This window comes from Pectinophora gossypiella, chromosome 11 (genome assembly GCF_024362695.1).
Source record: "Pectinophora gossypiella chromosome 11, ilPecGoss1.1, whole genome shotgun sequence".
Classification (NCBI taxonomy): Eukaryota; Metazoa; Arthropoda; class Insecta; order Lepidoptera; family Gelechiidae; genus Pectinophora; species Pectinophora gossypiella.
The window spans coordinates 851,603-878,525 of NC_065414.1; the positions used below are offsets into that span (position 1 = coordinate 851,603).

The window sequence follows — 26,923 nt, forward strand, 5'->3', positions numbered from 1 at the left end:
CAAGATGAGCCCGCCATTTGCCATGTACTTAGTTAAGAGACTTTTTTGTAATTATTTCTTTTTATTTTGGTGCAATAAAGTGTATTTGTATTGTATTGTATTGTATTGATGAGCTAAGAATCCATACCTCACCAAGCTTTCTGTTAGTCTAACGCGATAGGTGGTGACCCGTGTCGCTGTCTATAATGGTCAAGAAATAAATAACTCCAATGAGCGGCCTCCGTGGTCCAGTGGTTGAGCGTTGGGCTCACGATCCGGAGGTCCCGGGTTCGAATCCCGGTGGGGGCATATCACAAAAATCACTTTGTGATCCCTAGTTTGGTTAGGACATTACTGGCTGATCATCTGATTGTCCAAAAAGCAAGATGATCCGTGCTTCGGAAGGCACGTTAAGCCGTTGGTTACTAGTAAGTAGTAATCGAAGATCGAAGTAAGCAGTCGTTACATGAACCATGTCAGGGGCCTTTGTCGGCTCAATAGTAACCCTGACACCAGGGTTGATGAGGTTGGTACTCCACCTCACAACCCACACGATAGAAGAAGAAGAAGAAGTGAGCAAGTATCCGGTATCCGGGTTCGAACCGACAGTCCCCGGTTGAGAATCACGCCTGTGGTACACTGCCACAGAACCAGAGTGACTAAAGGACATAATAACGGGTTCTTACCGCGTCTAAATGGACCATTAAAACGCGGTAAGAACCCGTTATTATGTGCTTTAATTATGATAATAACCGCGTAAACTTAAAACAATGTATAACCAGAGTGACTTCTATAATATAGAATGAATTTTATGCGAAAAATCAAACATTCGGTGTCTATTTGGTTGTACCGTCGATATACTGTAACTAGTTTCTGTGGTAATGATCCATCCGGCAGATCCCGCCATAATGTGCATCGGAACGCCGAATGCTGATTGAGCTCGAGAGTGTAAATCAAGCTTTATAGAGCCATGTTTAACGTTTAAATTATTGTTGTAATATAAAACAGTCTTTCATTATCTCCGGTTGCCATAAACAGCAACGCAACGGTAGGTTTAAAACAAACGATAGATGTAAATCATTGTTTCAATCGAGAAGTTTACCCAAAGCACTAAAAATGAACTGTACAAGGTGCTATTCAAGATTAGCGAACTTTATACTGGCTAAATGGATTAAGGTATAAACTTTTGCGTGTAATTTAAGCAGGATTAGACAGTGACAAAGCAGTATAATATATAATCTTCAACTAATCTTATAATCACGTGTTACCTGACTAATAAGCATCACATGGGGTGCCGAAAAATCACAAATTTTCAGTAAAATCAATTTAAAATTGACAGTCATATCCGAAAACATTCGAAGCGGTTTTAATTTTATAAGTTCTAGTCATAAAACACTCACGTAATTAATAGAAAAAAAAACTTACAAACATCCAACGTTTCTTCAAACTTCACGCCTTCAAGCCGGAACTTCGAGTTCGTAAAACTTAAATTATTTTTTAAAATATTTAAATAATATTTTTAATATTCGAACGAAGAGCACAAACTTCCCGCAAAAAACGAACGATCACATATGAGAATGTCTAGAAAAATCAAGCTGGATACTGCATAGGCTTGAGACGGCTTGGTTATTACGGCAGAGTTAAAAACGCACACATTAATCACAATGATTGATAGCGCAAGGTACGACCTGCTTTGCCCACGGTACACTCTGCACTGGACAAACTCAAGCTTGTGCCTTATAGTAGGTACAGCTGCTCCCAAAATGGTTCTGACACTTCTATTGAGGTATATCTATGTTACCCAGTGAGATATGGTGAATGGATCACGCGGCATTCTTATAGCGGTTGTTTAAATACATTTTTGGACATTTTTATTTTTACACGCGGTAATTTAGTCCCAAATTACAATATTATGGTCGCCATATATCTGATATACATAAATAAAAGCATTCATTTGCGGACAAAACATCCAGACACATTTATACGCCAAATGAATTATTTATGACAAAATTGAAATAAACTCAAGACAATTTCCACAGAAAAAATGGGATGCCTTTATTTTACATTGCTCTGTCTTTACTCTATCTTTATATTTTCTTACTCTTTGTCTTTCTGGACTTTTCTCTTGTAGATATTTTTCTAGCGGATTTGACATAAACGAGAAAACCATAAATAGAGAAATGTCCGTCATACCTTCATTATGTGTTTGATAAACACATTCATCAATCAGGTTTCCGTGGCCCAGTGGTTGAGCGTTGGGCTCACGATCCGGAGGCCCCGGGTTCGAATCCCGGTGGGGACATATCACAAAAATCACTTTGTGATCCCTAGTTTGGTTAGAACATTACAGGCTGATCACCTGATTGTCCGAAAGTAAGATGATCCGTGCTTCGGAAGGCACGTTAAGCCGTTGGTCCCGGTTACTACTTACTGATGTAAGTATGTAGCCGTTACATGAGCCATGTCAGGGGCCTTTGGCGGCTCCCAAAGAAACCTTGACACCAGGGTTGATGAGGTTGGTATTCCACCTCACAACTCACACGATAAGAAGAATCTGGTTTCTTGGATCCCCTGAAATACTTCCCCTCCTGACTGTACACAGCACACGGTGACGCCGGTGCGACGACCCGATCAACTTATTATTAGGTTAGGAAATTGTGACACTAATCTCTGGGTAACTTTAGAAAAGGCAAATTGATTAGTAAATGATTAGACTTAGCAGGTAACCTGGAGGCATTATCCGGAGATCTTGGGAGAAAGTCCTATTACGACACTACGATGAGCTAAGCAAAATTTAACAGTACAATACTTAATCCCTTTCGTATAGGCTAAACTACATCAGTCGTCTTCATAAACGAAGAACCTGCAGGCTCTGCACGGCTACCGAGCCCCGCGAAATATACGTATATCGAGGGTTTCGACCAATAAACGCAGCGAAATCTATCTACGTGGATAGACATCGTACGGCTATTGGTCGAAGCCCTCGATATATCGCGCGATGAGGTTGCCGTGCGGCGAGGGCTGCAGATACTTTTTTATATTTTTTTTTTATCTGAAGATAATGTCAATAGGAAAGCATACATTTTGAATCACGCCACCTTTAGGTTGCACAGAAAAAGCAATTAACAAGATCCACATTGTTCGCAAAATAATAACATTGAAACACAATATCCTTGGTATTTCAAGTCTCGTTGAGATCGTCAGTGTAAGTTTTTATCAATAGTAAAACGGCAAAACATAATAGTACTTAAATAAGAAGAATGTGATGTGAATTGGAAACATACTGGAGATGACGAAACTGGCCCTGTTAACTAAATTGTTTATCTACATGAACTAATAATGATTTAGTGTGGGCCGATTGGGCCAAGGCCGCTTTCCAGTCTCTTCTTTGTACTATTTAAATTGTAATTCAATTACTTAATTTTATCGAATCATATTCAAATCTATACTTTGGTCAATAAAACAGATAAATCACATTTTCAGGGTTTCATTTCGTTAAGTCCTCCGCTTTATGGATAGTGTAAAGTCTCCTAATAAACCTCAAGATCCTTAATTAAGATTCTTTTTTTAACAGACATACATAAACTCACGCCCATTTCCCACCAGGGTAAGCAGAGACTATGGAATTCCGTATGCTTCGATCCTGACGTACTTCTCTTGCTCTGTCCACATTCATCAATCGATCAATCTTTTTAAGATTCTTGATAAGTAATTTTAAACTTTAGAAATAATTATGCTAACTTACACAAAAGGGTGTAGATACATAAACTACACAGTATTGTCTACGCAAATTAGTTTTTTTATCAAATTAGTATCTAAGCCTCTCACAGCAGGAAAATTTGGGTAATTAACTTTCTACAGTACATATTTTCAATGTTCAATTCCAACAGCGTCAGAATTTCCGGATAATATGAACTACATAAGTCCTAATGACCGGAACAGCCGGTAACCGGGTGACATCGGCTGCGGTTTATTTGTACGGATTCCGGAACGTGAACGCGACTATTGATTGTAATCGCACCACCTGATACGATTTGTTCACACAACCCATGAGATATGAGTCAAATTGGCTGAAAAAGCTAACCTACAGAGGAACCTGACATAGCAGTAACTGTCAGTACTATTTAGAGGTGGAGGACAGGAGTCCTAGTACGGCTTTGAAATAGACTACTCTGGGCGCCATCCCACTCGCATCAAGACAGAGTACTGCGGGGCGGAAGGCAAGAGGGAAACCACTGCTCTATTATTCCCTAAAAAAGTAGAATGGAGAACGCTACACCGACAAGATTGTGGCTCTTAAATTAATGATGAAGCAAACATACATTTCAACAATGCATAACCCCTTGCATAAACCCTACATTCAATGTATAACCCCTTGTAGAACTTAGTGATTCATCAGATATAAGATATGATCAAGAGACGGGATCTTAAGTACATTTTCCCGACCTTATAGTTTTCTACAGGAGGAAAATGCATTAGTTGCAAATGTTCCTGAAGTTTAAGAGGATCCTTTGGCAAGATTCGTTTTTAGTTATTTAAAGATGAATAAAGAAAGAATTTATTGGATAAAACCGCCGTCTAAAGCATATATGTTTATATTTTCAATATAATTACCATGATTGCAAGTTGTCTTCTAACTGATTATGTAATTTGCATGTATCTTGTATCTTTTCTAAATATTTTGATAAGAATATTTTGATATGTTAGGATAACATCTGAAACACTGAATTGCGATACAGCCACAAAATCTAAATAACCAGTTTACACCCGATAATCCTGATCAAGTTAACAAAATATCAAACAGATACAACAAGAAGTTAGTAAACATAAATCGCTCATAAGTTCCATAGTCAATATTAAATCTATTTAAATACGGAACATCAAATGTAGAAACAAAAATATTTCAAAAAAATGGGTACTGCAAATAGATACTATCATTAATCTACATTCGATCCAATCGCAAGAAAGTTTCAAACGCAACTGTGTAAATGAATATCAGAATTAAAACATTACAACCTACATATCGAGCCAGCGAGAATGTTAATTCAGATTATACCTTTAAATTTTGCTTAGAACATTCTGGGGGTTAAATTGGCAACATCGGAGCAATTCATCTAAAAAAAGCAATATTGCTATTTGACATTTGTTGACATTGTGCACTTATTATTATGGGCACAAATGTCGAATACCTAGCATTACTGCTTTTTTTGAATAAATTGCTTCAATGCGGTCTTTTTAGCCCCTAGTTTTGTTGAAGCACAACAAACGATGTAAGCACGTTTGGAAGACTTGCACAATAGTAATATTGGCAGAATATCGCATATCACGGCACCAATCGCGTATTGGCGCACAGAGAGCGCTTTGATAGCAACGAGGAAGCGAACGGTGTGCGTTTCAGGATCATCAAAGAACTACTTAGCGTGATGCCCCTGCATTAGATACGTCTGGCTTTCTAGCGAACAGCCAATATCTGTAAAGCCATGGTTTCCTGGTACACTGCTAAGGTTTATGTTCATATTAGTGATATTAAACACGATTAATACTGTAGACGTTATATGAGCCATGCTAGGGGATTTTGGCGACTCAATAATAACCCTAACACCAGGTTTAATGAGGTTAGCAAGCCTCCTCCCAATACACAGTAGAAGATGATAATACTGGAAACATAATGCGGAAGAAATCCATCGTATTGTTCCGAATTCACTTTATTAGCCAAATACTTAATTATTATCCAAATAATTTCTTGAACAAAAAGCTAAATTAAAACCAGCACAATTTGCAGGTGCAAAAACAGTGTCATGAGAACAAATTACAGACTGCATATAAAAATGAGAAACTATGGGAAGCTTTGGCAACATTGCAACTGAAAATCATGAAAATGTCATAAGTATCCTTGTGCAATAACTAATCACAGTTGTTGAAAGCCTTAAGGTTTTATGGTATGGTGACAATAGAGCTACGAGTGACTTAACAACAGGTTGTAATTCATAACGACAGATAGTAAAACCCTAACACAATAGCGAATTGTCTCAGCGAGGTGTTTGGGCCAATGCCGACGACTCTATTAATTCTATCATACATAGTTAATGGAGTATGTTAATCCTGACACCCTCTACTGAATTATAAAGAGTTTGTATTTAATTTCAGGAAATTTACTTTTAAAAGGAGACAAACTCGCACAACACATTTTTACCCATATAACCATCTAATGTCCACCCTGAGATGCATCAGAATTCATTATGATTTACATTTAGGGGCTTTTGAAATTTCGAATTATTACCTAGTCTCCGATACAAAGTTAACTGTTAATACACTTCTTATGACATTACAAAATTGTCTTTTATTTTATTTTTTCCATTTTCTCAGATACTAGGGATATTATTATGAATATAAAAAGCTTAATCGAAATCCGAGCGAGAACGAACTTTCTCGTAAACTTAGCTTCAAACATTGTTCAGTAAACTCTGTTTCATGTCCCACAAATCAACTAAAATTAGGACGTAATCGTAGATCGGATTTCTCTTGCTCTTGATGAATTTGATGGAACCTATAGATTCAGAACAGGAACAGCGTACCGAATATCTAGAGGCTGCAAAAGTAGATACTTAGAGCCAAAAAAACAAAGACCCTTTGAAAAAAATAACTGGTTTGAAGTGAATATAAGTTACAATACGAGTTAGAATATGATATGGACATGAGTGTGGTGTGTGATGTGGTGTGGAAACAGAAGATTCCCACACAAGTGAATTTAGCGGCGGATGTGATACGTTTCGCTGTGATTGCGCAAATGACTAGCCTTCGCGGTTCCTACTCTGATAACAGCCCAGCACCAGTTAACCCTGGCCTTATTACTGAGGATGTATGCTATTTTACATAGCCCAAAAATATTTGTTATTATTACAAATAATAAATAGACGAAATGAAATATTTAAAAAACGGCGATTTTTAAGTTGGAGCAGCTAACCCCGTACAAAAGCTCTACATATAAATTGAAATTCAGAAAAACAGCGTCAGAAGAATGTGACTCTACAGTCAGGAAAAAAACACAATGAGAAAATAAATAGTATAACGAAAAATAATTAAGTTAATAACTTAAAGTTGCTCAATAAATTATAGGAATAAAAATTTTGATCGTGGACTTGCGACTTGCGAGATGAAACACCACAGGAGAATTTGATTGAAGAAAATAATTCAAAAATTAAATATTACGTAATACGATACCAGTCTAAGTGTAGGAGACAATGGGCGGGTGGCTGAGGGTCCTGTGGGAAATGGGCAGAGCAGAAAGATCCTGGAAATGGAACACGAATTACCATGCCACTGGTTTCCTGGCCGGAGGTGGACCGCGCGTGTGCGGCTGTGTACTGACCGCCGGAACTCGATAAGGTTGCGCGAGAGCACGAGGGAGGAGCGCTCCAGGCCGCGGCACGCTCCCGACTGACAGCTAAAATTGCGAGCTTTATCAATGGACAAACATTCGGAACGCGCGCGCACGTTTGCCCGACTACTTAGATCGACGGTGCTTCCGTTACGTTATTAGTGGATGTTATTCTTTACCTAAATGTTTGTTTATTGCGCTCGTTTAAGCGCTTACGATGTTTACGCTTGGTTCGTTTCTTCAGCGTCAGTTTCTATCGGCGGGCGTTCCCGCGGGTGATGCATATGCAACATTAACGTCTAATTCGATTTCGTTATTTTTGTCTATGACTGCTTACGGGTTACATACTATGATTTCTTGATTTATATCGTTATCATAGTCTAATTGTAGAACTTCCTATTTGACAAGTATCTCACTTATTGGATTGTCACTTGATTACTCATCTTATTGAAGAACTTACTTACAGCCTTCATATATGGTAGGTATCTTTTTTGGATGCATAAATAATTTGCATGGTCAAAACTTAATACAGGATGGACAATATTCATGCATTTTGTATATTTACCATTCTAAAAGGGATGAAAATGATTGAATTAAAAACAATCATAATTTCTAACTATTTATTTCATTTATACGTTTAGGCTTACAAAAATAAATAATTAAGTAACATACATAACACATATTCTTAAAATAACTAGTATCTAAAAGACTGCAATTCTATCTTGACTTAGATCAGAGTTGTCTAATTAATTGTATAGGCACAATTGTACTTATTCCACCATGAAATGGCACTAGAGTATATTCCGGATTTTTGCCAATTATAAGCATTAGAATAACTCACCTGAATGTACATATGTTTTGCAAAGTATGTGAATAAAATTATAAGTATATTTCACAGCCACAAACAGCCATGTCATCAACCATCTGAAACAAACATAACATGATATAATTTAACATGTACATAAAAAACTTGTAACACTTGCGCTTGCAAGATTAAAGATGAAAATAAAAACTTAGAAAGTTTCACACACGCATCGTGGGATTGGTAAAAATCATCTAAATGGGATTATTAACTACAATGAACCTAAATGATGTTTACAGAAATAGTACTAGGGCCACATGAAAGCGATTCATCTAAGAAAGCAATATTGCTATTTGACATTTAATTTTGTTTGCAACGCCGTACTTACTTTTATATGCGCAAATGTCAAATTGCAATATTGTTTTTTTTAGATGAATTGCTTCGATGTGGCCTGTTTAACCTCCCTGAAAGCCCCCTTAAAACACTGAGAGACCGTCCTAATAATATTTATAAGTTATTACGTCCAATATATATATAATTAATTAATAGATTTCACTTACAGGTCGTTTGATCAACTGGACAACGGGATTGTTGAGTAGAGTAACGAGAGATATAACATAACATAAATACCCTATACACCTCCCACTGCTGGGCACAGACCTTCTCTCAATCAACCGGACACTAAGGGCTGGTCTTGGTTGGTAAGACCGGGACCAAAAGCTTAACGTGCCTTCCGAAGCACGAAATCGTCTTATTTTCGCACAATCAAGGTGATTCTGCATCCAATGTTCTAACCAAACAACGGATAGTGTCACAAAGTGCAATAGCCCCATATCGGGAATCGAACCCGGTACTCCAGATTGTGTGGCCAATGCTCTAACTACTAGACGTTGGAGGCTGTTAGAAGAACCAAATATAATAATTATGATGATAGGTCATGGGAGCTCAAAATAAAAGATAAGAGTAACAGAGACGAAAATAGAACCACTAAAATTGTAATTTTGATAACTTTTAATCAAGTAAACGCAGTACATTATACTAGTGGGATGATCGACAATTCACAAACATAATAAGTATTCATTACAAAACAAACTATGTAAGTATATAAGATTATAACTGCCAATTATAACATGATTTCTTGTTATGGCCGTCGTAGGTGTCTATCAATATTAAATCGCACAGGAAATTTGATCTCCAAACCGAAAATCTTTACCACTTCCTTTAACGTGTGAATGATTCAATCTAACCAATGTTGGAAAAAAACAGGATTGTTCTTTGCAGAATTTATAACGAGTAATATCAGTATTTATTTTTTTATTTCGTTCGCTTTTTCTTAAGGTTGCCCTTGTTTTCAAAAACTTTGTCTCCATAGAGCGCTATGTCGCGAGTTTACAAACTACAAATAATTTGCAGTTTGTAAACTTATCGCGATTATAAAAACATTTTTTTCGTAATGGAAAAGCAAATTAACGATATCCAGATCTTTTCCTTTACTTGTGCTGTGCTAATTCTAGGTCTATGGGATATTATGAGGTTTGATTCCCTTCCGAAATATATGAAATTAATGCCAAAAATGACAGTATCTTTAGATTGCGTTGATTTAGAAGCTTGTTTCTTTTTTTTCAGCTTCAAGGGGTAATTTCAACTCCTCCGCCCACACGTTGGCGAGAAAAAGGTTCTTGACAGACCTATAAGGGTACCGTTTTTTTCTTTTGAGGTTCGGAACCCAAAAAAAAATCCCTATTTTTGACGTGACTTATTGGAGATGTGTCGCAGATGTCATTAACTCCTTGGCCGAGGAAATAGGGACCGCTGAGGGCTTTCACCCGGTACAAAATTTAAGACAACAGGCCTGAGGGTGCCCAAGTGGGCGCGAACCTCGGCTCAGGGAGTCGTAATCGAATCTAGTGGGTCGATAGCGATAAGCGCTGAATGAGGGAAATCGTGTATTGGGGTCCTGAAATGTGTCTTGTCGCTAATTGGCCCCCTCTACGGCCTTCGTCAGTTCGAGTATTGACTAAGGTGTACCTGATTTACCTGCAGACGTACAATTACTACAGTTACTAGTACTCAGAATAAGAGGATAGGTACTAAAACTAAGAAGCAATTTCCTACAAATCAAAGCTACGGGTAATTTATTTCTAGCAGTTAAAAGAACAGTTCACCAATTATTACCAATGGTAAGAATGACTGCCTTTAAATATTTTACACTAGCTTTTGCCCGCGACTTCGTCCGCGTGGCGTGTTATAAAAGAGAGATCTTTGTGTGTGTGGGAGTGCATATCAAATTTCAAGCATCTAACTTATGCAGTTTAGATTTTTTCATACAATTTTTTTTTCCCGCTAACTTCCATATTTCTAAATACAGCCATAACTAAACTTTATATTTACTAAGGTATGCATGCATGCTAGATTGAAAACATCTATCTTACGCGGTTTCGACTTTTTCATACAAATGTTTTTTCCCGCTAACTCCCGTTTCCGTGGGAATTTTGCAATATCCTGTTGCAACTAAGCTTTAAGTTAACTAAGGTACCTGCATGCCAAATTTCAAGCGTCTAACTAAAGCGGTTTAGATTTTTCATACAAAAGGATTTTCTCGCTAATTCCCGTTCCCGTAACTGTGCACCTCTACGGTACCTAAGCTACGTCCCTTCCAAATTTCAAGTGCCTACGTTTTAGCCGTTTAGGCTGTGCGTTGATATGTCAGTCAGTCAGTTTCTCCTTTTATATATTTAAGAAGAAGATACATACATAAGATCACGCCTATTTCCCGTTGGGGTAGGCAGAAATCACGGAATTCCACTTACAACGATCCTGACACACCACTTTCGCTTCTTCCACTCTCATCAAAGACTTGAAAGAACACGCATGCTCGACGGTTTAGAGTACTCTTTAAACAACCCACAGTGGAGCAGCGTGGTGGAGCTTGTCAACGTATTTGCGCTGTTTGTGTTATGTATGTTTAGTTTTATTGTTACAAGAATATCAAGAAATATGTTTTGCTAAGAAACACAAACTCACGTATTTCCCACAGCAGAGACTATGGAATTCTATCTGCTTGGATCCTGACACACTTCTGTTGCTTCCTCCACACGCATCAATCGTTTCATACACGAGCCGTTTCAAATTAGATCACAAAATAACATACATCATCTCTCTAACTTTATCCCGCAGGGTCCGCAACCTAACCTGAGGATTTGACAGGTCCGTTTTTACAGAAGTGACTGCCAATCTGACCTTTTAATCTGAAAACTCATAGGTCATATTATTTTTTTATTGTAGATAAATACCACTCTTCTCTCATTCTATTTTTAAATAATTATATTTATTTAATAAAATACGCATTATAATTATATTTGAGGAGGTCGGTGGGCGCAGCGGTAAACGCGCTCGGTCTGCGATTGTTGAAGTTAAGCAACATTCCCAAAGGCCGCTCATAGGATGGGTGACCACAAAAAAAAAAGGTTTTCATCTCGAGCTCGCCCGTGCTTCGGAAGGCATGTTAATCCGTTGGTCCCGGCTGTATTAGCAGTCGTTAATAACCATCAATCCGCACTGGGCCCGCGTGATGGTTTAAGGCCCGATCTCCCTATCCATCCATAGGGAAGGCCCGTGCCCCAGCAGTGGGGACGTTAATGGGCTGATGATGATGATGATGAATAAAATACGTTGCTATTGCAACCGTAGATTATGCCCAATTTTCTCATTTTCAGGGACTATTCAAGTAGTATGACGCAATTGAATTACCATTTTATTGATTCACTTGCATGTTACATATGAAATGCTCCATTTTAACCCCGAGACGGCCTTCGAAATTCTTTCATCGTGTATAATTCGCGAATATGCGTCAGTTGCGAGCATTGTTTTTAATTCGGAAATGTGTTTCTGGCATTTGTTGTCACAGAATAAATAATTGGAAATAGAAAGGCGAACTCATGCTAATACTTTATTATTGTCAGTGAAGCTTTGAAACAAAACTATTCGACCGATTATTTGAGTTGAGATTAGAATTATTGTTCTAGTTTTTTTTTTTGGAAGCGCAATACAATAAAGAAGTTAATTTTGTTAACAGCACCGCGGGCTAAACAAATCAATAGCAATTATTGTTGATTGTCTATGAAACGAAACTGGAGCCATAAATTGCGTCTGGTTACACCCACTGCGTAGGTAAACTCACTGTTATGGTCTGAGAAGGTGTTCATATCTATAATTTTGTTTTAATGATAATTACTTACTATATCGTAAAGCCGAGATTTCTAGACACAATAGTCAAACTATTGTTTGTTTTGGGTTTGTATTTTTAAAAGGCCACAAAGAATATATATAAGCGTCTTTTTGAAAAATCACATTCTAGAGTGATTTTCTTCAATAACATAAAACATACGTATACATAAACTCACACCTGTAATCCCTAATGAATAAATAATAAAACCCGTAACATCATCAATATATTTTTTTAAATATAATAATATGCTTAACAATAAAAGTGTATAGATATAATGGTGTTAATTCCTGTAAACAGCATCTAATTTTATTTTTAGTTATACCTGTCATTTTCTTGTCTGCCGAAAAGGAAAGGGACGAGTAATCGACAAGCATAAAATTTATGGAACACACGTCAATTTTAAGCACAAATGTAAAACAACTTACATTGGGTTATAACCAGACAGGATTAAGTTGAGTTGATACCAGCGAGATACCTATTTGATTTGCCCGGGTTATTCATTCATTTACTCATTATTCCTAAAATTAACAACTGTCAATCATCTGTCCCTTTCCTTTTCGGCGGATAAGAAAATGACAGGTATAACTTAAAATAAAATTAGGTCTGCAGGAATCGGGGCCACTATGTTTTAAAAATCTTACGTAAGCCAAAGGGGAGTTGCGAGTCAAGCCCTAGACATGTACCTACTTTAGTTACTTACTGGGAAGTCTCGACAACGAACTTCGCTACAATTTTGAGAAACAAACTATTTTTTAAATTATTTTTTTTATTATTTAACCCTGGTATCAGGGTTATTACTGAGCCGCGGTTGATGAGGTTAGTAATCCACCTCATAACCCACACGATAAGAAGGAAGACTGAGTCGCCAATGGCCCCTGACATGACTCATGTAACGACTACTTACAGTAAGTAGTAACCGGGACCAACGACTTAACATGCCGTCCAGGGTGGGCAGAACCACAAGTAATCAAAGACAACTTGCAGCCACTGTTGATACGATGTCGTAAGCTGGATTTGATGAACCTTATGGTGATAAGAGATCAGCGTACTCATAACATTAGTCCATCATGTTAGAGGACACAATCCCTCTGTCGGATTTTACGACATGCTCGGGAAGACAAGCAACTGAACGTGTTCTATGTTTTTTTTTCTTCAATAAAATACTTGGAAAATAAAAGTTTTGTTGCTTGAAGTATAGGTTTTTTAATACTTACTTAGTATGATTCATATTCAGAACAAGCACACTTGTATAAATTCCCGACAAAAATTAATAGTGGCATATAAAGTGAAACATGAAAAATTATTTCAAATAAGTGCTTTCAACGTTAATGCTTGTTTTAAACAGCTGTTTGTGTTAAGTAGCTGGGATATATCGGCCAACATACATACATATGTATAGGTACATTAATATAATTGTAAAAAATCAAGTCAACTGTTTATAAGAGAATAAATAAATGTATAACAAAAGGTTTTTGACAATGACCGAATGCTACGTCACATTCCCCATTTCCATACATACGTACATAAACTCACGCCTATTTCCCACTGGGGTAAGCAGAGACTATAGAATTCCATTCCCCATTTCCAATTATGTTATTGATTTGAATGCCGTTAGAGTTAAATCTTCAATGTGGCTCTATAGCCTCATGTCTAAATTACATAGGCAGTATCTCATCGATTGAGTCCACGCGAAACATTGTAGAAGTATAACTTAACGATTTCCAGTCACGACCCTTCGATCTTGACTACCCGTGTATACGTACAACCGTCTATCGAAATTATCTCTATAAATTCCGTAGATATGTAACTATAGGCATAGAATAAATAAATGTTCTACAAAGAATACATCGTGAGGAAATCCACATTGCATTTCGGAGGTATGTGACCTAATGTGTATTGGGCTGGTGTTTCCTTTCGCGGGTTGGAAGGTCAGAGAGGCAGTCGCTTCTGTGAATAAACCGGACATGTCAAATCTTCAGGTTAGGTAAGCGGACCCTGTGACAAACGGAATAACGCTAGAGAGACGCTACTTGCGCTTCCTTCTCTAAATATTTTAGAAATTTGTAAATTTGTTCGTAAATACCAAGATTTTTTTAAACGTCGCGATGATCTCCCTGTAAAATACACATTGCGCCATGGAAAAAGATTAAATTTACCTATATCTAGACTCGTCCTACATTCTTCTAGCCCATATGTGATGTCCATCAAAATTTATAATAAACTGCCTAACATATTAAAAGAAGAAAAAAGTGACAAAATCTTTATTAAAAAAATAAAAGAACTTCTCATTAATAAAAGTTACTACAGCACTAGTGAATACCTTAATGATACTGATGTTACTATTTGAAAAGCTTCCTCCTCTCTTTTAAACTTTTAAACTTCTATTTTGTTGTGCCCGAAAGGGTCTATGATGTGAAACTCATATATGTAACTTACAAACTTGTACACCATCATAGTATGCAAATAAAGAATATTGAATATATAGAGATGATGATCAACTTTAAACCTAAATACGTAGTCTAACAGTTAACAGTCATTAATTAAAGGAAAAGTGCGTTACCCCTGCGTCGTGCGTAGGAAAAAATTCGCAGATCAAATAAAAGATTACGTGATTGTGTGAGATAAGATTGTGAGATGTTTCTAACTGGCGCGGAATGTGAGGGCGTACGGTGTTACTACAATGAGGAACGGAGATCATTGCACGTATATTTTACTTTATTTGTTTTAGTATTGCCGTTAGGAACTCCTGCTGTTTAGGGCTGGGTTCAGCTTGAAATACAATCTAAGTTGTCTATTTATATAAAAGCGAAAGGTCAGTCACTCACTGACTCATTCACTTATCACGAAATCTCAGAAACTACAAGTGATAAGAGTCTCGATTTTTGAATGGGGGTTCCTTTTAGAACGTACCTTTTACTAAAAAGTAGTGGCAAAGTGTGTATGAAACTTTGTCACTTTTAAAGTTAGAATCACGAAATTTTAAATAAGAAACATACCTAAGAGAGACAAAATAAACCTTTATTTGAAAACTCATCCCCTAAACGGTTAAAATAGGAGATGAAGAGTTCGTATGTAACTTTGTCATTTTTAAAGTTAGAAGCATGAAATTTCGCGGGCGGACAACTAGTATAATATACTTATATTATACACGACTATATACCCGATTGGGGTAGTCAGAACATACAACGTATGATCAACTAAGTACCCAAGCCTCACCGAGCTATCTGTTAGACCAACGTGATGATGATGAATAAGTGAAAGCTCATGTGAAGATTTACTTTATGTATAAAAGCTTATTATAAGGTTAATGAATACCTAAATGATAATAATGCCTGGTAATAAATGTGTTCATCTAGCTATAATGGTGCTAATTCCTGTAAATACCATCTAATTTTATTTTAAGTTGTATCTGTCATTTTCTTATCCGCCGAAAAGGAAAGGGACGGGTAATCGACAAGCATAAAATTTATGGAACACACGTCAATTTTAAGCACAAAACCAACCGTCTAAAAATTTTACATCCGTCAATAACCCGACACAGTTAAGTAGACAGGACGTCAAAGGGATTGCATACCAGCGACGTACCTTTTGATTCGCCCGGGTTATTCATTAATTTACTCATTCTTCCTAAAATTAAGAGCTGTGAATCATCCGTCCCTTTCCTTTTCGACGGATACGAAAATGACGGATATAACCTAAAATAAAATTAGGCGGTGTCTGCAGGAATCGGGGCCATTGTATACCTAAATTGATTTAAAAGATGTGTTGGAGTTGGGAGGGAGTTGCAGTTTCTTGTCATTTCTTCTCAGCCATAACACCTTGCGAAATGACGTAAATTAAAAAATATTAAATTGACAGTCAACGAATGTATTCATGATAATTACGTTGAATGAATGATTCTGATTTTTTGTTTTATTAATTTGTCAATGTTATTTAATACCTACTAGATGTAAGATCTTTTTATTTATTTTTTATTTTTTACGACCCTGGTAACTTTTTTTAGGGCATCTTTGTGCCATGAAACCAATTTTAAATATCTCAATTCTCACCATCTCCCCACCCTAGTATTACAATGTTGCTGATTACAGAAGCATCATAAATATAGCGAAGTATTATGAATATTGCTTTTGCCAATCACGGTCTGAACTGAAAAATTGACCGTGTCATCCGGTCACCTTCTGCGGAACGTGTTGAAAACACTTATGGGTGGTTACACTATGCAGTGTATCATTTTTATGTTGAAACGCAAATTGCCAGATTGTTTTTCATGACTCGACTACTCGTGTATCGGTGACTAGACTCCACCAAACCGGAGAGGGGGTATGGGCAATTTCTCACAGACATTTACTAAAAAGCCTATATGAAAGAGTACATATGGACAATATTGCAGTCTGACATTGGCGCATAAGTGCGCAACGTCAAAAACAATATTTATTTATAGATCCCGAGTGATACGTATCGGAGTTATGTGACTAGGTAACCAGTATCGGGCTGGTATTACCTTCGCAGTAGACGCTTCTGTAAAAAACCGGACCTGGCAAATTTTCAGATTACATAAACGGACCCTGTTTAAAAATGGAATGTAGTTGGGGGAATGAAGGCCGATTCTTTGCCGAAAATCACGTGAGCTTAGCTATACCTACAGTGTACAGACAATATTGTAGTGAAAATTGTGAAAACAAGTTACCTAAACTGAGGTTGGCGCTCTTGCCAGTGTCAACAACAATGTTTGGTCTCCGTATCTAATCTGTGTTTGCAGCCTCCTTCTACTGTGACCCAATTAGCCAGTAAATGTACCCACTTACAATTTTGAAAGCCTACATAGATTAGCCCGATCGTTTATCTTGAGAGATACGGATTATTTTCATACCGCATTTTTTTCTTTACGGTGTCGTTTCACGAGTGAAACGGTTGATTGCAACCGGAGGGGGTATGGAGCATACTCCACCACGCTGCTCCACTGCGGGTATAGATAGATAGATAGATAAAATACTTTATTGAGCACAATAGACACAAAATACAGAAATAAGGACAACATATACAGCCTTCCTGCAATTGCATTACGCAATCCTTCATGCGATGTAGCCATCAATCTACTCAATATCACTCAGACAATTACAGCTATCTGTGAAGCTTATTGACTTATCTAGAATAATTAGTGGCTATTAACTATTGCTATATACTGGCTTTAGCAATAGGCGTGTGTGAAGCAGTCGTTTAATTCACTTAGAAACAACGAAATAAAACGCCTTGAACGGCGGGAAGATATCGTAGGAAGACTTGAAGATTGCAGGGTAACTGTATGTATGAATACGTAGATTAAATAGGTTAATTAGACGGAGAGTGTATGATCATAAGGTATAGCGAAAGAGCCTTTACAATAAAGGATGATGAGTCAAACCCTCCACCAACAAATTTCAGACATATCTCATTCGAAGCATCTTAACAAGTTAATAGAATAGAATAAGAATAGAATAACTTTATTCCCAAAACAGTGCAGTACAATAGTAGAGAAGATAAAGATAAGTATACAAATCAAAAATACACTGCCAGGGAAAAGGGACTGACTCAGCATGTTGTTGCGAAGGATAGTAGAAATACCACTCTTAGCAACACTGATATTCTGCCAGTACCTAAGTTACGCTTATAAATACTTTGAACTATCGTGCCAACAAAAAGTGTCGGGATTTACTTACAATAAATAAGAAAATAAGCAAATTTAATTATGAAGAAAATATATGAATTAAGGGGTTACGAAAAATATGAAAATATTAGTCAAAGGTAGATAGTATGCCAAGGGGTTAAAGTATACATAATAGATATGACAAATAAACAGATGTGTAAAATAAAATCCACAGATAAACAGATAACGAGAGAGATTCATAAACAATATAATGACAAGTAGATGTATATAACATAATTATGAAATAAGTATAAAGTTCAGTTACCGACGTTTTTCTGAATATTAAGAAGATATTCCTTATATTTCACCTTAAAAGTAATTTTGGAAGTAAGCTTCCGAAGGGGCGGTGGAATATCGTTCCAACATTTATTAGATCGGTAACTGAAACCTCCACGAAAAGCGGCAGTCCTATGTCGCGGCAGATGCATCACTATTGAGCGAGACCTCGCAGATTTGCGCCACAAGAGTTTTTTAAAGAGGTATTGAGGTTCTTGAAACTTAATAATATCGTGCAGTTGACAAGCAAAATATAAACTTAAACGATGATGCATATTTAGCAAATTAGAATTGTTGAGAAAAGGCGTTATATGAGTACGAGGAGGAATCGAAAAACAGAAACGTGCACAGGCATTCTGAACACGCTGAATGATTTTTTCAGATTTTCCATATAAACAAGGCCCGTATACAGTTGATAGAATAGAATAGTTTATTTGCTAGATAACAGTACAATAAGATGTTGTTACAATTTTATGACCAGTGTTTTATCTTACACGTAAGCATGCCAAACTCAAACTGTCGTTAATATAAAAATAATAATAATAATGATAATACAATTTAAATTAAATAAAATTAAAAATGTTAAAGTCCTACCTACCTTACCTACCCCAAAATTTGTGTTTTACGTAACATAAACATAAGCTCAGCATGAGGAACTCGGTGGCGCAGCGGTTAACGCGCTCGGTCTGCGATTGTTGAAGTTAAGCAACTTTCGCAAAGGCCGGTCATAGGATGGGTGACCACAAAAAAAAACTTCATCTCGAGCTCCTCCGTTCTTCGGAAGGCACGTTAAGCCGTTGGTCCCGGCTGCATTAGCAGTCGTTAATAACCACCAATCCGCACTAGGCCCGCGTGGTGATTTAAGGCCCGATCTCCCTATCCATCCATAGGGAAGGCCCGTGCCCCAGCAGTGGGGACGTTAATGGGCTGGTGATGATGAAACATAAGCTCACCACTATATCCAGTTAGGTTTGAGACTGGTATAAGTGGGTTCTATTATCAAGGCTTATAGTCTTCTTTATCTTAAGGCGTCCGAAGATTCTTTCCATCGAACCAAGTACCTCATTTTCCGAATCAGAGATCTATAAATAATCATAAAGTTTAAATTACTATAACCGCAAGACAATAGGCGAGGCGTTACATAAATCATGAAGCCAAACAGCGCCTTGTGAGATAATATTTGCACAGAGCGACCGCAGCCGTTTGCACTGACATCATGCGACATAAACTGTTTAATGCCACAATACCACATGTTTTACAAAAGTCTAACAGGTTTTTTATTAATCTAACGTGAGGTTGATAAAAAGAAACATTGTATAATAAAATCATCCCCTTAGCATTATCCAGTTTTTCACAGGGTCCGCTAACTTAACCTGACGATTTGACAGGTCCGGTTTTTCACAGAAGCGACCGCGTGTCTGACCTTCTAACCCGCGAAGAGAAAACCAGCGCAATACAGGTTAGCGCACATACCTCCGAAAATGCATTTCTCGACAATGTGGGTTCCTTCACCGCTGAGCACGTGATAATAATTTATGATGCAGAACATGAATTCGAAAACAAATTCGACAATCATTGGTTTAGGCCTCTGCTGGATTCGGACCTGTGACCTCATAGTGAGAGGCAAGCGTTAATAAAATAAAATACTATATAGAAAAAGACAAAAGATGAGGAAGAAGACGTTATGATGATGAAGAGTACATTATGTTTTATCTGACTAAGTACTTACTCAAAGACAACACTATACACTTCGACCCTCCTAGCAGAACAAGCTATTAAAACCAAAATACAAAACATTGGTGCTAATTCCTGTAAATACCATCTAATTTTATTTTAGGTTATATCTGTCATTTTCTTATCCGCCGAAAAGGAAAGGGACGGGTAATCGACAAGCATAAAATTTATGGAACACACGTCAATTTTAAGCACAAATCTAAAACAACCGTCTAAAAATTCACCCGGGTTATTCATTTATTTACTCATTCTTCCTAAAATTAAGAGCTGTCAATCATCCGTCCCTTTCCTTTTCGGCGGATAAGAAAATGACAGGTATAACTTAAAGTAAAATTAAGAGATGTCTGCAGGAATCGGGGCCATTATCTTCGTGATTATGATTAAAGAATTTCGCATTCGTAACATTTGATAAAAAGAACATGATTTTTGTTAGAGGGCCAGACAGACATTTATGTCATATAGACTTCACGTGTACCATTACAGACTTGCATAACAAGCTGTTTTTAACGGTATAGACAGAATTAATTAATTGGATTCGACACAACACCAAATAGACCTTCAAGGTGTAAGCTGCTTAAACAATTATTCGGTCTGCATGGTCGCTACGCTACGCAGCGCCAGTGATCTTGAGACGATTAATTGACTGACAGACTTATGATCCACAATATGGCCGAGGTTCCATAGAACAGGGGGGTTAAAATGGCCACATCGAAGCAATTCATCCAAGAAAGCAATTTGACATTTACGCATACAAAGTAAGTGCGCAATGCAAACAAATGTCAAATAGCAATATTGCTTTCTTAGATGAATTGCTTCGATGTGGCCATATCAACCCCCCAGTTCATCTAAAAAACAAAATTGCAATTTGACGTTAACGCATATAAAAAAATAATTGCGCAAAGTCAATTAGCATTATTTTTTTTAATAAGTTGCTTTGATGTTGCCTTTTAACCCCCCAGTTCTGTGATGGAACAAACAGACAGACAAGCGCGTAATCCCCATTAGGACAGCTAAAATTACAAACTAGCAAAGGAGAATACCAATTGGAGTCCTAAAATGAATAAAAGGATAAAAAACGATAACATTTTACATCATGAATTGCTAGACATGCTACTAGTAAGCAGCTGAGCGTTTTTATGTTACTTCCAGCTCAATAGGAAACTCATTGCCAATCTTTGTTCACAAACAGCTCTCAGAAGCGATCTGGGCGGTTAAAATGGCCACATCAAAGCAATTCATCTTAAAAACAATATTGCTATTTGACATTTGCGCATATAAAAGTAAGTGCGTAATGTCAAGAAATGTCAAATAGCAATATTCTTTTTTTAGGTGAATTGCTCCAATATGGCGTCTTTAACCTTACTGATCCATTACCAGGTTGAAAAACTTTCGCACAGCCATGAACCCACAGTGGATGGATTATCCAAAAGATTATAATCAGCTACGTCTTAGCAAGACAATATTTGTTCTTTTCCTCGAGAATGCCAACAATTTACAGCATGCGTATATAATTCATTATCAGCCAAGGCTTTAGTGCGAATTGCATGGTGATATGATAAAATTATTACAGAGTCATTGCTTTGGCACGCGACCCCAATAATCGGCTTAATTTCAGCGGAAGTACACACTCACTTGTTTACCAACCACATATAGGTATTGTTAAGAGAGTGAAAAAGATCGATGAGCCGTTATAGGTTCATGACATGATGTATCATCAGATTTTAAAAAGTCCATGAAAAGGAATGTGCTCTGAAAATGAACATACTCATAATTATTTTTACAACAGCATAATGTTATGTCCATCACGTCTGTATCCTCGAACGGATAGGCAAAAGTAGATAATAAATGTTCCTTTCTTCCAAAAGTGTGTACCCACCTACTCCTCGCAAGCTACGTTTAAATCCCATGTAATGGAGGTGAGTCTATTGCCATTAACCTGCCATAAATCCTGGAAAGTGTACGAAGCCACTGACAATGCCGTAAGCGTGGCCAATTATTGGTCAGCAAAAATTTAGCTTCGATCGCCATCGACTCGCAAAGAAGAAGAATCCTGGAAAGCACGTGATATCAATTATCTATGATCAATAATAAATAAATAAATAATAAATAAATCATAATAAACCCATAAAACCCGTGAATTAAATCCCATAAAGTCGAGTTCAGCGGTAATGATGATATATGTACTTTGGAACTGACTTTTTAACTTATTTAAAACTAAAAAACTAAGTTTCACCAAATGTCATATTATAAATATCACCTTCACCCGGTGGTTGCCAGGTATTTCCTATTGTTTTTGTAACTTTCGATTTCATGTGAGTGCAAATAATGTATTTGTTATGTTATTGTATTTTTGCGACAGGGTTCCAAAGAATACGAAGTCCTAAAATAATTGGAGAGTCAGGGATCTTTTTGGTTGCCGAAGACAAAATATTTCAGATCATTAGCCCAGATTTAAGAAAAGCCGCCAAAATCTTCTACATATAGACACTTATCAGTGTTATTTTAAGCGTGACATGATTGTTCCCATAAACTGGTCACGTCAGGTATTGAGGTCTCGTTTCATCACGATGGCACAACCCACCACATACGTCATGATACCACTGGCTTGTTTGTGCAGGCCTTATCTCAACTTGCGCTACTTTGGGTTCCGCTCATTTGCAAACTTACATTTTTGGTGGAAAACTTGTTGGGAGAGTTTAGAGCATCTTCAGTTATAGATAAACAGACAAACAACACTGGAAGGTCAGTTGATTTGCTCTGGAGTTTGATGTAAATACACTACCGCTGCTGAGCAACCATTCATCTTCACTTTTGATTCTCTTCTCTATTTTTAGAGCTTGAAACAAACCTAACCCAACCCGGAATATTCCAAATGCAATCGAGCACACATCTTCTACAACTTTAACCAGGGAGTCTAAAGACCACATTGAAGTAATTCATCTAAATAGCAATATTGCGTTTTGTCATTTTCCTGCGCACACAAAAGAAAGTGCGCTATGTCTACAAATGTCAAATACCAATATTGCATTTTTGAATGTGGCCTTTTAAACCACCCAGATTGTCTTGACTGCAGAATGAACGATGATTTATATTAGGAACAAAGAGATCTCAGAACTGGTATGCTAAACTTGAAATTAAATACGAGAATCGGCACCTTGCTTAAAGAGAAATTGGTAAGTAACTTTTTATTCTACAAAGTCTCTCAGAAAGATACCCAGTGTGAATGTTAAGTCATTACTAAGCGTTAAAACCATCAGTGTACAATATAGGTATACCCTGCGTGTATATCACACGCAGTCATCATCGGCATTAATGCTGTAATTTGCGGCATCTCACACCCCCGCGGAAGCGCCACCTGGCGACTGTTATCTTAACAACAATTTACATTGCACTCCTGATTGTCACAGTTGGATTACCAATTGACGTGCGGCTTATAAATAACTATGCACTCAGGTAATATAGAACCCTAAGAGTGTTATGCTTATTACAAAACGAGAAGATAAACTAGGTTTAAAATAATAATCCGCGGCACAAAAGTCGATTATATTGAAAATAACAAGATATAATAATTATATGCAGAATCTGCGACAGTAGCCCTTTTTTTAATAACAGTGTAACTATAATTATATTACTCAATATATTCAAGGCATTTTTTACAAAAGGATGGGGATCCAGTTGATTGAGAAAGGCCTGTGCTCAGCAGCGGAACATATGTGACCTATTTCTATTTATATTTCTTTTGTCCAAATGGGTCGGTTTTTGATAACATTCTTTCAGGGAGAAGACTCTACATAGATTATTGAAGACTCTAGAAAGATTATTATAGATAAAATTCAATTTTCATTAGATGCTAACTAGTAGAGCTAAAACTATTTTAGATCTGTATGACTAAATTAAGTTTATCAAACAAGTTAAAATTGCCTATAGATATAAATTTACATAATAATAATAATAATAACGTTTATTGAAATAAGTTTTTACATTATGCATTGAAACCCTGTCTCCGAAACACGGCGAACCTGTGTCTTGGGAGACAGTCCCCTATATCCATCTCAAAATCCTAACAAAACCACCGCATTTTAACGCCTTATACTTTTTTTAAAGCAAACACGCAGCACCGCCATTTGCAAATCTCAAACTATCTCGCTCGGTCTAGGACCCTTTGTCCATTTATAACAAATAGTATCCAGTAAGTGTACAACTGCATATGCAATCTTTATAATGAAGACAGAGCATTGCTGCGACAGCTGCAGTAAGTAGACAATAACACTTCCTGACGACCGATTTTATCCGAAAGATTACTGTAAAAACGCCTTTCACTTTTTTAAAAGCAAATACGCAACGCCGCAATTTGCAAATATCAAACTACCTCTCTATAGATACTTCAACACTCGCTCTAGTAAGTACCCTTTGTCCGTTTATAACAACTAGTAACCAGTAGGTGTGCAATTGCATATGCAATCTTTATAATTGGAGTAATGGAGACGGAGCGTCGCCACGACAGCTGCAGTAAGTAGACAATAACACTTCCTGACTGCACGGTGCGCGCGGTAACACGCGAGTTCCGTTGTTTTGCTCGTAAATACGCCGCGTCGATCACTTATGTATGTGGGATGGGGTACTAGGCAAGATTAGGGATATATTGTTCATCATCTTCCTAGTGGGTATCCCGTTTATTTTGCAGCGAGGTTTACCTAATCATCACCATCGTCACCAGCCCATTAAAGTCCCCACTGCTGCGGCACGGGCCTTCCCTATGGATGGTTAGGGAGATCGGGCCTTAAACCACCACGCGGGCCCAGTGCGGATTGGTTGACTATTAACGACTGCTAATGCAGCCGGGACCAACGGCTTAACGTACCTTCCGAAGCACGGAGAAAACTTGTAGCGGTTTACCTAGTCGGAAGTTAATGGTAAGTTTCAACGTCATTATAGTGACTTGCTAATTTGATCATCCAATTCGAAGGGAACTTAGCCCGAATAATTAATATGCATCCGAAAATACTTTGTACTGTAGCTTGTAGTTTTAAAAGTAATTTTCATACAACACATGAATTTTAATATCATCATCATTAATTTAAGAACCAAGATATTGTCAGTGTAGCATTCTCCATTCTTGTCTATCATAGGCCAATTCTTTCACTTCCTTATACACGACGTTCACCTTCCTTTAATCTGTTTTATGTAAGCTCTTCGTGAAATTTAATATAACATACCGTATTTCGGATATCAAAAAAAACATCATAGAAGGAAAGCTAGAAGGAAAGAGAGGAAGGGGAAGACCAAGAAGAGCTTACATGGAACAGATTAAAGAAAAGGTTAACGTCGTGTCTTATAGGGAAGTCAAGGAATTGGCCTTTGATAGACTGGAATGGAAAATGCTACACCGACAAGAGCGTGGCTCTTAAATTGATGATGATGATTTCGGATATAACAGTTGGTCGAGCCATTATAGACGGCGATACGGCTCACCACACATTACCTTGGTCTAACAGAACGCTCGGTCGTTATCTTGCGAAGGAATACATATAGTCGTAAACTTATGTAAAAAAAACTACTGCTAATACAATAGGAATGAAACTAAGTTCAAAACTGCGTATAGTAATTAGTTGTGGCTTACCTGTGACGGCGATAGCTCGATACTCCACTGCGGCCATTCACCCCTGCGGCTTCAGCATATTAATCTCGTTGCCTCTATACGAGTACGCTTTGAAATCTTCAACTTTGTTCACGCCCACGTAGAGGTATAGCTTGAGGCAGCTTTCACAGAAGAATGCAGGGTCGAAGGGGACGCGTTCACAGCCAGTGATGATCCATTTAGCTCCGAACTCGGCGCACGTGGTGCAGTAGACGGTCTGGTTGTGAGAGAGCGCGGTGTGGCGCGGGTACTGCAAGGGCCGCAGAGGGTCGCCGGCGCCCAGCAGACGGATCTCGGAGAACGTGAACAGGTGCTCGCAGTTGCCTTGGTGCACGTACACCTGCGGGGACGGAAACGCGGATAGTTATGTGATTGACCCCAGTGGTCCAGTGGTTGTGCCTTGGGCTCACGATCCCGGGTTCAAATCCCGGTGGGGCAAAAAACATTTTGTGATCTCTAGTTTGGTTAGGATATTGCAGGCTTATTACCCTTTTTCCGAAAGCAAGATGATCCTTGTTTCGGAGGGCACGTAATTGTCAACGAGGGCTAGAGGACATTAAATAGAATTATATAGATAGATGGATAAAATACTTTATTGAGCACAATGGACACAAAATACAGAAAGAAGGACAACAGACACACAAAGCCAGAACATGCGGCCTTATTACTCGTGCAGCAATTTCTTCCAGGCAACCTTTGGGTACAGGAATAATTTGTATAATAATAGTAGAAGGGTGAGTGCATTCTAACATATACATAATTTAAAAAACTGCCTTTATGAAAGGTCTCGTAATCACAACCCTAGAGAGAATATGAATGTTCCTTTTGTTCATTTGTTTAAATGTGCAATGAAGATAGTGGGTGAGTGGGTGGTGGTATTCAAGGATAGTTTCGTTACCTCGGGTAGCGAAAAGGTGTGGAAGAACGCTTCAGTCACAAACGGTTTATATGATTATCAAATGCTCAGCGGTGAAGGAAATCATCGTGAGGAAACCCACCGAGAAATACGTTTCGGAGGTATGTGACCTAACCTGTATTGGGCTGGTCTCGCTTCTAAAAAAAAACCGGACACATCCTCAGCCCTCAGCATCAGATGGGAATAATAAATGCCAAGGAGAGAGAGAGAGAGAGATCCTCAGCCCTCGCGGCATGGCAACCGCCGCGAATTATATCGAGGGCTTCGACCAATAGACGCATGACGTCCA

The 26,923-nt window shown here is 37.7% G+C and overlaps 2 protein-coding genes across 9 annotated transcripts in view; both read right to left on the reverse strand.

Moving 5' to 3' along the window:
- The window catches only part of LOC126370645 (fibrillin-1-like), a 71,318-nt gene extending 63,877 nt beyond the window's left edge, over positions 1–7,441 (reverse strand). For 2 of the 3 annotated variants that reach the window (XM_050015604.1, XM_050015602.1), the window contains exon 1: positions 1,405–1,685. In XM_050015604.1, the coding sequence (XP_049871561.1) occupies positions 1,405–1,410 (6 nt within the window). In that variant the 5' untranslated portion in view covers positions 1,411–1,685. Of the gene's footprint in view, positions 1–1,404; positions 1,686–7,292 lie in introns of those variants that run through there. The other variant, XM_050015603.1, reaches the window with a different exon arrangement.
- A 522-nt stretch (positions 7,442–7,963) lies between these two features.
- Positions 7,964–26,923, reverse strand: part of LOC126370659 (snRNA-activating protein complex subunit 3) — a 32,468-nt gene continuing 13,508 nt past the window's right edge. For all 6 annotated transcript variants that reach the window (XM_050015629.1, XM_050015631.1, XM_050015630.1 and 3 more), the window contains 2 exons: positions 25,701–26,058; positions 7,964–8,281 (listed from right to left, as the gene is read on the reverse strand). In XM_050015629.1, the coding sequence (XP_049871586.1) occupies positions 25,738–26,058 (321 nt within the window). In that variant the 3' untranslated portion in view covers positions 7,964–8,281; positions 25,701–25,737. The remainder of the gene's footprint in view (positions 8,282–25,700; positions 26,059–26,923) is intronic.